This window comes from Sporothrix schenckii, assembly GCF_000961545.1.
Source record: "Sporothrix schenckii 1099-18 chromosome Unknown Cont38, whole genome shotgun sequence".
NCBI lineage: Eukaryota > Fungi > Ascomycota > Sordariomycetes > Ophiostomatales > Ophiostomataceae > Sporothrix > Sporothrix schenckii.
The window spans coordinates 1170637-1180690 of record NW_015971139.1 but is presented as its reverse complement, the minus strand read 5'-3'; the positions used below and the strand labels follow the sequence as shown (position 1 = coordinate 1180690).

Sequence of the window (10054 nt, the reverse complement as noted above, 5' to 3'; positions counted from 1 at the left end):
TTTGCACCGTTTAGCTAGCGCGGACAGCGGCTGCTGCCGTCGAGCGACTGGAATGCAAAACGGGAAGGGAGATTCGGGATGAGGGGGCTAGTCGATCAGTTGGGTACTCTTTCGGGTGGTGAGGAATGGAGAGTTAAAGTGTGTGATATCGACGACGTCGAAACCCGAAGCTCGGTATTCGATAGTCGATGCTCGATGCTCGATACTCGATACTTGATACTCGAGTGCAATCGCAACAAATCGAGTCAGCCTTAACAAAGGTCTGTTATCGTGTGGTTGTATTGGGGGGTCGACGTGGCGGTGGTGGAAAAGAAGCAAATTCGGGATGAAAATAATACACCAAACACTACTAGCAGACAATAACAAAAGCCTGAGTGCCGATGCGTGCAGTGGACGTTTTGCCTGCAACATAAAATTAGGCGGCTTGCTGGCGGTGGGATCAAAGAGGAAAAATCATAACAAACCAAAACAAAAGAAAACGGAACCCACTCTGACTTACCAAGTACTCCTCCACATGGGTGAGAGGGAAAGGGAAAACGGGTCAGGCCTCCAGGGTTCCACAATGATGTGGTAGTTCTGGCGTGTGTGGTAGCCGAGAGGCAAAGGCAAAAAGGGCAAACAGAGGGTGGAGGCAGAGAGGGCGAGGAAGAGGGTGACGGGAGGAAATCGAGGAAAATCAAAAGAAAAGCGGTGGCTGGGAAATCGAGAGCAGGGGTGGGCGGTCGAGGAAAGAGGGTGTCGTGGGCGCTCGGGGAAGGAGCTGGACAGCTGGGTTGGGCCAAGCTGGCTGGGGTCGAGCTGGCTCGGCAGGCCTCAACGACTCACGGCTCCCGACTCCACACACACTGAAATCAACATACATGATTCGTACTGCCGCTGTGTCTCGACAAATCACATGCCTCCAACCGTGTTGACGGCCGATGCCTTTTTGCTGCCACTTGCAGGATTGCGTGCATTGCATGTACGAAAGAACAATGGCAGAAGCGCGGAGGCAATGAGAAAGGAACTGGCAAATCAGGTTCATGCATTCTTCAACTGCGTTTAGTTCAGACTTTTTCTCTTCACAAGCAGATCCAGCACAACACCAAAATTATTCAGGGGCGGAAGGATGGAAAGCTGAAGCTACGACGCAAAGCTACCTAGAGAAGAGCTCTAGAAAGTGCACAGGGCACGCACCCCCGAAGCTGATGAAACAGCCGGGGGTGGTTGGCGGCAGAAACGAAGTTCGGAATGGCGCCTGTCGGCCAGTGTCCATAACGTTAAGCCGTAGGGCAGAATTCAATATTATTCGTAGTTTTTGCGGCTCTGCTACCACGCAAAAGAGAATTCAAACTCAAGGGAAAACACATCAACAATGCTACAGACCACGGACACATCGAGAAACAAACGCGCCAAATTCACCCTAACAACAATACAAAGGCAAAGAGACACGCGCTAGGTCTGGGAACAGCCGCCAAATGGTCACCAAATGCTGTCCAAACTGACCGTCGTCGGACGACTAGTTCGCTGTTAGTTCACTATTGGTCGTGTTGTGGTGCCTCTTGTTTTGGCCGGCCTCTGGAGTTTGTTTACATTGAAGTGCTTGGAGTGGAGCGGCAACACCGCCCTAGCGCCAAAACAGACGCACTTTCGGCCTGGGGTCGATTCCCTCGGATGCTGGAGTGACGCGTGACGTCCAGGTGGGGCCGCCTCACTTTTGTCTCCAAACTGCTTCTTCTCTTTGTCTTGCATTCCCTGTCCAGCGGGTTCGTCCGCGAGGGAGGCTATCAATCTGTCAGAGCTGTTGACGATTGGCATCTTGAAAAGCAGCCCCATCATCATCGCGAAATAGGTGTCACCAATGGTCTGGATTGGCGGGAATTGACAGACAGAAAGGTGGAATGCAACCTGCAGTTCATATGATACCAATTGTTAGAATGGAAGAACGTATCGAGAGTTATCGAGGTTTTATATGTTGATTTTTATTAAGCCCGTATTGATTTGTTTCATTATAGGTGTTATGAATCAAAGATTGTAATGTATTTTTTTAACGTGTTCATAACGAGCATAATGTAGACTTTTTTCATTACGAAAGAAAAAATGAAAATGAAATAAAATTAAAAATAAAACACCCAAATACGAATAACAAACGACACTTACTTAATTTATTTACTTATCTGTTTATTTTTGGAAAGACATTTGTTCATAAAAATACTTTTTATCAAGAAATATTTGGATTCATGTTTTATTTCTATATGCTGTGTCAACTGCGAATCTTCGCGTTGTCACGTATTTGATTTTGACTGTGTCTAGACACGCATAATATGTGTAGCAAAGTAATCTACTGGGGCGAGCAGCTGGTGCCCATCCTTGTTTTGCATGTACAAGGCCATGCAAAGTGATCCCTATCCCCTCCCTAGATGAACATGAATAATGCCGTGTGCTCATGTACAATGCACATGATGGTTGCCCTATGCCCTGTGCCCTGTGCCCCCTTTCTTTGCGTTGACCCAAACCGATGGCCGTAGATGACGAGAAAACAATGAACCTAGATGCACCACTCCCCGTTCCATTTTTTGCCTGTTATCTGTTACATATGACCAGAAGCGCGTGAAAGTAAAAAAAAAATCGAGAAAAGAGTAAATAGAAAAGGAGTCGAAGGACGGAAACAATGAGTAGTGAAACAAAACCAAGACAGAAACCCCGTTTTGTCTTGGAAACGGCCGTTCGTTAAAAGCGAGAAAAGAAAAGCAAATGAAAGTGTGTCGTTCGTACCGACAATTCGAAACAAGAAGTAAGCAAAAGGGACTTTAGACATGAGACTGAAGAAAAACGGGAAAGCCGGTCATTACGACCGGTAGTACTGTGAACTGGCCAGCTGCCGGGTTATGTTGTCTACAGCGGGTTCTTGTCTACCGGTCCATGCCCCGCTGGTAACTTCGCTTGCGAGTAGTTCCACGATGTTAGAGATGGCGGCCTCAATGGATGCTGCCAACTGGATTGCGCATCCGGCTGGGCACGATAGGATGACGCAGATGATTTGGGTGGCGACGTCGGCGAAAGGGACTTGCTGGCATCTGAGAGCAGGGTGTGAATTGGCATCGAGCTTTCGAGTGGTGTGCGCGGGTAGCTGCCACTTCTGTTGCTGCTGGCTGTCGAGTACGACGAAGTGCCTGATCCATTGCTAACGTTGCTTGCGCTGCTGGCACTGCTGCTGCTGACCATCATGTGGTTGCTGTGTGGAGCCAGGCCGGGGCTGTTGCTTCCAGTATCCGGTCTTGGTCCCGACATTGAGCCAGTGGTGGTTGGCGAGTGCGAGTGTCTATTATCGTGGAACATACGTGACAGGGAAGGAAGGCCCATATGGGCGCTGTCACCGCTATCACTGCGTCGGATTGCCGTCGATTGGCCATGGCTCGGCGGGAGCACCGTTGCGGTATGAGCGTGAGGACTCCGGCTGGCTGGGCGCGACGAGGCTGAGCGGTACGAGTGAGCATCGTGACTGCGAGCGTCATCGTTCTTTCGGTGGTTGAGAGGCGTCGGGGAGTGCATCAGTCCAGGCGAGGGCGAGGCCGAGTATTGACAGTCAGAACCAGAGGCAGTGGATCTAATGTGGCGTTTTCCACTGGCGTGGTGGCTGTTGATGTCGCGGGAACTTTCGCTACCACACTGGGAGCCGTGGTCATTCAATCCCTCGCTGTTACGCTTTATGTGGCGTTCATGTAGGCTGCGGCCGTGGTCAGGTTGGTGGTGCGCTGTGGGAGGAGACGCAGATCTACCGTCGAGCATGGGCGTGTTCGTGGTGCTGAAATCAGCGAGCTTGATCCGCTTGAATGCATTGTTGTCTAAGCCAGGGAGAACAGGGCACACGGTGTTAGATATATGTAATCAGAAATGGAGAAAGCAAGCAGGAAAAGTTAAGCAGGCAAGCTATTATACAACAACAACAGAAAGTATTCTTGGGAGAGGCCAAGGAGAGGTGAAACAGAGCAGACTGCATCCATCTGTGCCTCCTCTCGCAGAAAGACAACAAATAGTATTCCATTTCAAAATAGAATGGGTGTTTTTTGCTGAATCAAAATGCTGCGAGAAAACAACCAATCCCTAGCTTTTCTGTTTATTTTTTCTGCTTCTCGTTTTTCCTTTTTGGTTCTTTTTTCAAGATCGATGCATATCGCTAGCGGGGAAGAAGTAAGACACACCTTGGGTCTGATTGCCGCCATGCTTGGCCTTGAAATCCTGCAGGTACACCATGTACCGCTTGTATTCGTCGGTCTTCTTGTACTCGGCCAAGTCTTGGTTGTACTTGCCCTTGGCGAGTTGAGCTTGCGTCTCAAAGGGCTCACGCTCGGCCGCAGTCAGACCCTGCCAGTTTTCGCCGACATGCTTGGCGATTTCCGTAAACGATAGGTTCTTGCCCTTCAGATCCTCTCTTATCTCTGTCGCAGCGTGTTAGTAACCACACCTCTTTCGACGAGGACATATATGTGATGGTAAACGCACTGTTCGAAAAGAGTACGTAGGCAGACGGCGGACGTTCTGGTGCGTTCTCGTCTGGCTATTTCTACTGTTAGTAAAGTGGTCACACAATGGATATGGACATGGTATTTTGTGACCATGGATACGCACTTTAGGGTGTCTCCGGTACTTCCGCTTTGCAAGGACACCGGGGACTGCACCACGGCTGTCGAGATTGAAGTTTGAAGGTGCCTCTTGCTTTGTTGTGGAGTCTGTTCTTGATGAGTCTTCTCCGGGCGTGCGAGTGGGTGAAACAAGAGAGACGTCCTGAGCGACACCGCGATAGTTTGCAATCCGCCGTTGTAGTTTCTGGAACAAAGCAATCGTTAGTTGGCCGACGATAGCAGAGCAAACACAGAAAAGTCGTTCTTACCCGGCGGTGGCCAAGCTTGACTCCAAGGGCGTCCCTGTAAGAATGTGAAATTAGTACGCTGTCGATACGATAAAGACAGCGAAAGGCGAAGGAGAGAAACCATACAGATCGGACTCTGTGATGTCGAGAAGCGTCTCCCAGGAGTCAAAGCCTTGGTCTACAAACGCGTCGTAGTACTGTGTTAATTGGAGCTCTTCCAGCTCGTCTTCTAAGCGTTGTGACATGTTGGCCTCGACTTTGCGTCCGCTGCGGTCGTCAATCTTCTATCCAGGTCTCAGTGACCATGGAAAGGGGTAGATTTCGTCCTCAGACGGGGTGGGAAAGAGAAAAAGAAAGAGGGAGTAACTGGCGCCGCTCCGAGGATAGGCTACAAAGTCATTGGATGTCAGCAAAGTCCGATCCGCGCACGAAAGATTCAAAGAGCCAAAAGATAAATAAGGCACACCGGGGCGAGCAGGAGAACCCAGGAGGAGAGGAAGAATGGAAGGGACTGGGAAGCGATCAAGAAAAGACGAGAGGTTGGAGGGAACGATGGACGAAGGGGGTGAGGGAGGGGGGCAGATTCTGAATATAGGACTCTAGATATTCCAGAGCCAAGAACGACAGCAATGCCACTCCTCACATAGCCAGTTGCCGCCGGAGACTATTCAATACGCACAAATAGATCCGTGGAAGCGATTACGTGGGAGTTTCGCTAGAGTTCGACTTGACTGTGTCTGCGTGTGGCTGTTGACATTGACCAGATGGTAATGGTAAGCAATGGAGGTTGGAAATTGAGGTAGTGCGAGTGCTGAGGGTAGAATATAATAAAGCAATGTACTTCACCGAAGCAGGACGGTGGAGCGAATGCAGAGATATTGGAACAGCAGAGAAAGTGAGACAGGCAGACGTGGACGGCGATGTTGAGACGATGGGAGCAATGCATACTGAAAATGAAGAAACTCGTCGTTCCCGATGAAGGCCAAGGAAATGGTACCAGCTCGGGAGGATACTGGAGTCTTGGGATGGAGTATTCTGCTCTAAATTTTGACAAAGAACGGCCCTTGCTAGACCAAACAAAACGATGGAAGCAACGAGCCATGACGCCGACGTCTGGAGATGCATGCAATGGTGGTCGCCCTGGGATAGGACTGGAGTGGAGGCAGAAACAGAGTACGATGGAAACGGCAAACTTACGTTTGGAAATCAAATTCGTTGGGAGCCGCCCCTGGGATGTGTGAAGGCACGGAGAAGAAGACTGGCGACGTTGTGCGCTTGCTGGTGACAAGGAGCAGTGCTGGATGTCTCTCTAGGTCAGAGATATGGAGTTGGCGATGTTGGTAGAAGCGGGCGTGTGGAAAGCAGAGCGTTGCGCAGTAGGCTTAATGCGAGCCAGAGACGAGCGAGTGGTGAAGTAGAGAAGGGTGACGATCAGAGGGAGCGAGAAAGAGAATGTCGTCGACCGAAAAATGGCTCAGCGTGTCGTTAAAGTACAGAAGTCGATTTCCGCCAAAGATGTAGAAGAATGAGGATGGTAGAAAATGGCACGAGAATGACTGGGAAGGAACGAGAGACCATTTTGGGGCCAGCCAGCGGAGGAAGTAGAGAGGTGGTGGTGGATGGTGTAAGTGGCAGGAGCGGGTCAGAGCAGAGCGAATTTAGGAAAGAGGCAGCACAACCCTATGGGGCCCTCCTTCCCGCTATTGACGTTGTCCAGAGAATGTGCACACCACCATGGCAGACCGAACAGGGAGCCCCTCTTACTGTCATACGCGGCTAACAAGGACACAACAATGGGACAAACTCAATAGCACAAGGTCAATAATTTATATTTTCCACAATATAAGAATGCGAGGACTGGCTACGGCGAGGTCTGTAAATGGCAAAGTTGCGAGAGGACAGACCAGAAAGCGCACACCGAAAAGCTCCAAAGCAGGAAAGAGCAGACGGACGAGGGCCTGTCCTGTTCTTTCTTGATCAAAGCATTTTGCCCAAAGGTGAAGGAGAGGGAAGGAACACGACAGTCGTCCCGAAGGCAGGAGCAATGACCAAGGGCCGAGAGACTGACGAGGCAAGCAGAAACAAAACTAGCCTCACCCTTGACACGGTAGAAAGCCCAGTGACGGATCGTCGAGTTGGGACGGCGAGCGTGGACCACAAATGGGAGCGGCAGTCTGGACGCTGATGCTTTATGCTCGCCAGGAACAGGGACAAAGCCACTGTTGTGAGCAAGACGGTCGGATGCGGAGTGCAGCGAAGGGAAGGAACGACCATGACATTGTGGATACTAAAAGGTACTCTTTCCTTGCGAGTACATTGTACATATCCCAGAACGGGAAACAAGTGTGAGAAAAAAGGCCAGAATGGAAACTGCAGCATCTCTACGAATTACGGACTACGGCGTTACGTGTTTGGCGGTTTGGTCTCGTCTTTTCTCGTTCACGGAGGGCGCCAAGAACAAGAAAGAAACAAAAGGCAGGGGGCCTGCAATGTGTAACAAGTTCTCTGTACTCCACAGAGCGATCCTGTCTAACGGGACGACAGAACAGGCCTGGTGAAATCTCGGCAAGAGTAATTCGTAGAGAAAAACGAAAACAGCAAGCGACACAAATATTCCGTACAGAACGGGAAAAGCATAATCGAGCAAAAGCCATGGAGACTTGGGACCCAAGAAACACCAGGGGGGAGGGGTGTGAGGCCTGCAAGTGTGGGAGCTTCAGAAAAAAACGTACGATTTCGAAGCGTCGATGGGGTCAGATCAGCCAATCAAAACGCACTAGACGGGGGTTTTGCGCCGCAAGTGTAGTCGCGAAAAAGGGAAACAGGAGCCTGGGGATGGAAAAGAAGGATCGAGGCCGATCACCATTACTTTATCGTCTCAGTTTTGCAGGTGCCTCTCAGCAGTTTGTGCCTCATTGCGAGTTCGGGGAGCAAGGCTAGAGTCTACATTGGAGAAGAGCTGTGCTGTTGTATTGCAGGGCCAGCACAACTGCCGGAATTCGGGGCAATGTTAACAAAAGAGACACGCGCCAGGGCAGCCAGGGCAGAGGCAGGGTGAGTGGGTAACAAACAAGCTGGTGAGATTCGTAGTCGACGCCGGACTGGTCAAAGAAAGAGGCGGAGAAACAGCCTGAGTCAACGATTTTGTATTGGAATCAAAACAACGTCAAATGGCCGTCGTGCTGGATGGTGATTTGGGTGCTGGGAATCATCGACTGTCATTGGCTGGATGGGCGGCGACAAAGTTGACACCTAACGGATTGTTTCAACAGGCAGGCAGCCACAAGTGTAACTGCGTATTAAATCGACATTGGCAAGACAGGCGTACGACGTATCGTGCAGCATGTCAGCCTATGACTCGTGTAGGTTGTCAAAATTGTGGACGGACACAAGCTCGGCTGTGAATTGATACACTTCTTCGGAATATCTCATATATTTTGTTTAGGCTCGCCCTCCGCGAAAGAGACAGGTTGAGGAAGTAAACTTGCGAAACATGCCTGGGAAAATAGAAAAAAATAGTTGAACCAATGGCACGAGGTCGAAATGCTGCTGTCCTCATGCCACCGGCTTGCTCGAAGATTTCCAACTCCAAGGGCACCTCCAAGGGCAGCACCAGAAGCAAAAAGTACACTTATGACATGATGGCTGGCTTTTTTTGCAGCCATACGTTAACCGTGATCTGGAACTAAACGACAGGGGGGAGGGGTGTATCTTCATCCGGCACGACATAGTGGGAGGTGGCACGAAAAGAACAAAATCCCATGTCTGGAGATGAGAATTGCAGGAAAATGCCACGCCTTGGCAGTTGGAAAACATGCGATTCTGCCGAGAATCCGACCTGAGTACGGATTGCACCGTACATAGGGAAAGAGGAAAAACTGGACGAGGGGCCAGGCCCGGCGATCTCGGTATGCATCTCGCGAGACTTTTTTCGAATCACTCTCCCGCTTCGTTCGGGATGTATAGAGTATATGTGTGGACCATACAAAAAGTACTTGCACGTACGAAAAGGTAAACACGCTCTTTACTCTGTACGCGTCTTTTCCCGTCTTTTCCTGCCCTTTCTTCGCTTCTGTGGTTTTGGGGCTGGTGCTGTTAAATTCCATTGATTTATTTTTCGTATTAGCTTTCCGGTTTTAGCAAAAAAAACAACGGAAAGGAAAGAAAGAAAGTCCCTGTCGCGCGTGGATGAACCACTCTGCAGAAATCGTACGATTTGGGCTCAGGCATGTTTCCCCCTTTCCTCATCGTGCCCCACCCCCACTTCCCTTTTCGTATTCATACGCCCCAAAGCCAGGCACAATGTCGCCTGGCTTAAAACTAATACCAGGCCGTATTTGCTATTCCTTCCAGGAGTGCCTGTGCTCCAGACATGGAAGAAATAAATACCATACGAAAAGAGGAGCCACCGAAATACGTGCACGCGTGCTTTATTGTGTCGTTGACCCTGTGCGCTACGGCAGGAGCGAACGGCATGCATCTAGGCGACATTGGCTTCTCGATCTCGTAGAATCTGACTGGATCTCGGTTGCCAATCACAGGACGAACGGCAAGGACAGTAAGTACTATGTCGGTGGCCCTGCCTCCTTCATGACTGCTGCTCTGCACTCCTTATGACTCTGTTCGGCGCATCGAACACAGATAAAGTACACTTTGTGACTTGTGTACGACGTACTAAGGAGGCTCGTTTTGGTGACTGTCAAGCTTTCTCGGCCTTTGAACAAGGTTTCCCCCCTTCGCCATATTGGCTTCAAGCTTTTCTCACGGGTGTAACTTTGTTCCTTTTGTGGCCCAGCCTGGCCTTGCTTTGTGGCCCCGCCACCCTCGTCATATTCATATTTCGTCTTCATGTTCCGAATATTTCATATCGAGACATCCTTTCCCAGTCCTGTCGCTTCGGTTGTTGATATGGGGCTTTCCATCCTTCATGGGGCACGTCCTCTTTATACACACTGCTTTCCCGGCGTGTCTTATGCTTCTGTTGCATCCCTCGCGGTGGTAGAATTTCGTCAGCGTTTCTTTTCATTCCTCGACGTGCACATTACGAGGTATTTCGGCCGTGTCAATTGCACCGTGCAAGTAGGTCTGCACACTATATCGTTCTGTGGACTCTAGCAGGCTTGCTGTACAAAAGTGTCCAGCCAATCATATAGCTAGGCCTTCTGACAGCAATATTACAACATTGGTGGGTGAACATCAAAATAT

At 50.0% G+C, this 10054-nt stretch overlaps 2 protein-coding genes across 2 annotated transcripts; both read right to left on the bottom strand.

The window, feature by feature from the left end:
- Positions 1-1509: 1509 nt before the first annotated feature.
- SPSK_06779 (uncharacterized protein) lies at positions 1510-1797 on the bottom strand (the record flags this gene model as incomplete). Its single annotated transcript, XM_016733475.1, has 1 exon — positions 1510-1797. The coding sequence occupies one exon, from the start codon at positions 1795-1797 to the stop codon at positions 1510-1512; it is 288 nt and encodes a 95-aa protein (XP_016592110.1).
- Positions 1798-2874: 1077 nt separating this feature from the next.
- On the bottom strand, positions 2875-5094 carry SPSK_06015 (chromatin-associated protein; the record flags this gene model as incomplete). Its single annotated transcript, XM_016732723.1, has 6 exons — positions 2875-3824; positions 4182-4418; positions 4483-4537; positions 4609-4806; positions 4871-4904; positions 4976-5094. 6 exons carry the CDS (start codon positions 5092-5094, stop codon positions 2875-2877), a joined length of 1593 nt encoding a protein of 530 aa, XP_016592109.1.
- Positions 5095-10054: the final 4960 nt, after the last annotated feature.